The 2,533-nt window shown below is 45.5% G+C and overlaps 1 protein-coding gene across 1 annotated transcript in view; it reads left to right on the top strand.

Moving 5' to 3' along the window:
* The first annotated feature begins 1,760 nt into the window (after positions 1-1,760).
* LOC107099600 overlaps positions 1,761-2,533 on the top strand; it is a 9,841-nt gene continuing 9,068 nt past the window's right edge. Inside the window, exons 1-2 of the mRNA XM_015397799.1 lie at positions 1,761-1,931; positions 2,097-2,253. Of these exons, the coding sequence (XP_015253285.1) occupies positions 1,761-1,931; positions 2,097-2,253 (328 nt within the window). The remainder of the gene's footprint in view (positions 1,932-2,096; positions 2,254-2,533) is intronic.

The raw sequence follows: 2,533 nt of genomic DNA, 5'->3' as shown, positions 1-2,533 counted from the left end.
TATATATATATATATATATATATATATATATATATATATATAAACCACCTGTTTGCATCGTCTCATTGACTCTTAAGCAATCCCTTACACAAATCATGCTTGTAGCGACAGTGGAGAGGAAAACTCTCTTTTAACATCCAGAACCAGGCTCAGTGTGAGCGGCCATCTACCGAGGCCAACTAAGGTTCAAGGACATAGAAACACACACACAAAAAGAAGCAAAGATATAAAAGGCAACTTTCATGTAGCTCCACCAGCGGCCCTGTCCAGGAAACACACAGCCAGGTAGACAAACTTGGAGCCAGCTCCCATGTCAGAGGATGAACAGAGCACGTACAGTTAGTCATAGTCAGAGAAACAGGACTATATTAAAAAACAGGCCAAGCACCACCTTCTATAAACAAAGGTGTTAATGGCAGCAGCACAGCTGGTAAGGTGATATATGCCAATGTAAGGCGAACCCAACTAACCCCTTTAAGCCTTTGTTGCCAGTTCAAATATTAAGCACCAAGTGGCAGTTTTGGGCATGCCCACATGCATACACATAGATACATGCACAGAATGAACCAAAAAAGGGCAAATTGGGCATCAAGGAAGAATCCAAAGAAAACTGTGACTAAGCTCCAGAGCTGTAGTAGGGAGATAGGAAAAGTTCCACAAAGTCAAGTTTCACTGTAGCCCTCCACCAGTCGGGGCTTTGTGGCAGAGTGGCCCAACGGAAGCCTCTCCTAAGTGCAAGACATATGAAAGCCTGTATAGGCATGCTAGGCAATAAGTGATGAAAACAGACTCTACAAGACCAATTGAGAAGAAAGACAAGTGTTTTCAAAGTTAATGGTTTGTCCACTAACAGGGCTGCTAGTGGACAAACTTTATTTTTATTTATTATTTTAGCTTCTTAAATTTTGTATTTTCTATAAGTTGCAGCAAGTAAACCAATATTGTGTTTATGCTTTATACAAGACCACAGTTACATGGGTTAAAGGAACTCTGGTTTCTTTCTTGATTGGGTAATCCGGCATAGTAGAACACTACACTGCCCTGGAGAAGGCATCAAGACCCTTGAAATCAACCCTTCTAACAAAAGATGCTACACATGTGCGAAGGGAAGTACCGTTTATTTTGAGGACATGATTAAGTCTATAAGGTAAGAAGCTAAACAAGGAAATATTTAAACTGACTTGGAAGTACCCAGGGTGCTTATAAATTACTGTTAAGCTACAATTACATGCAAGGCCAAAAGTCACATCTTAAAAAAAACAACAACGGTAATGTGCATCTGAGGAATAGAAATAAATAAGTAGATGCATAGAATTAAAGGAACAATCAAGATGCCATGGCAGATGAAAGTAACCACCAGCAGAATGAAGTTTAATGTACATGATGATGACTAACAAGTGTAAGATACTGAAAAGCCCTCTGTATCTACAGAAAGCGCAGTCAGAAAAATTAAGAAGTCAGCATACGTGTATGCTCACTGAGAAAGCGAAATCCTTACAAGAAGTAAAGTGAAATGATTACACCAAAGATTTTCAATGACTCTATAAGAAGTGGAAATACCACATTATCTCTTTCAAAAGAATGGTGAAAAAAAAGAGATATGGATTTAGTATCAGTTAGCTGAGTCACTAAACCCCAAGTCTGAGACAGTGAAAGTCAAATGGATTTTATTGAAAGAGATGTCAATGTCAACGCTGGACCAGCTGTACACCCTCAGCAGGGTCCTGGAGGGTGCATGGGAGTTCGCCCAACCAGTCTACATGTGCTTTGTGGACTTGGAGAAGGCGTTCGACTGTGTCCCTTGGGGAGCCCTGTGGGGGGTTCTCCGGGAGTACGGGGTGCCGGGCCCTTTGATACGGGCTGTCAGGTCCCTGTATGACCGGTGTCAGAGTCTGGTCCGCATTGCCGTTAGTAAGTCGGGCTCGTTTCCGGTGAGAGTTGGACTCCGCCAGGGCTTCCCTTTGTCACCGATTCTGTTCATTACCTTCATGGACAGAATTTCTAGGTGCAGCCAAGGTGTTGAGGGGATCCGTTTGGTGGCCTTAGGATTGCATCTCTGCTTTTTGCAGATGATGTGGTCCTATTGGCTTCATCAGGTCATGATCCGCAGCTCTCGCTGGATCGGTTCGCAGCCGAGTGTGAAGCGGCCGGGATGGGGATCATCTATGGTCCCCATCCCTACCCTCATCTATGGTCATGAACTCCGGGTCGTGACCGAAAGAACAAGATCGCGGATACAAGCGGCCGAAATGGGTTGGGCTCTGCCTTAGAGATAGGGTGAGAAGCTCCATCCACCTGGATGGGACTCGGAGTAGAGCCACTGCTCCTCCACGTCGAGAGGAGCCAGTTGAGCTGGCTCGGGCATCTGGTTAGGATGCCTCCTGGACGCCTCCCTGGTGAGGTGTTCCGGGCACGTCCCACCGGGGGGAGGCCCCGGGGAAGACCCAGGACACGCTGGAGAGACTATGTTTCTCGGCTGGCCTGGGGTTCCTCCTGAAGAGCTGGAAGAAGTGGCTGGGGAGAGGGAAGTCTG

Source organism: Cyprinodon variegatus, unplaced genomic scaffold (genome assembly GCF_000732505.1).
Source record: "Cyprinodon variegatus isolate N-32 unplaced genomic scaffold, C_variegatus-1.0 Scaffold887, whole genome shotgun sequence".
In the NCBI taxonomy this organism is placed as follows: domain Eukaryota; kingdom Metazoa; phylum Chordata; class Actinopteri; order Cyprinodontiformes; family Cyprinodontidae; genus Cyprinodon; species Cyprinodon variegatus.
Note: the sequence above shows the minus strand (reverse complement) of the source record. Positions and strands in the feature narration are given on the sequence as shown.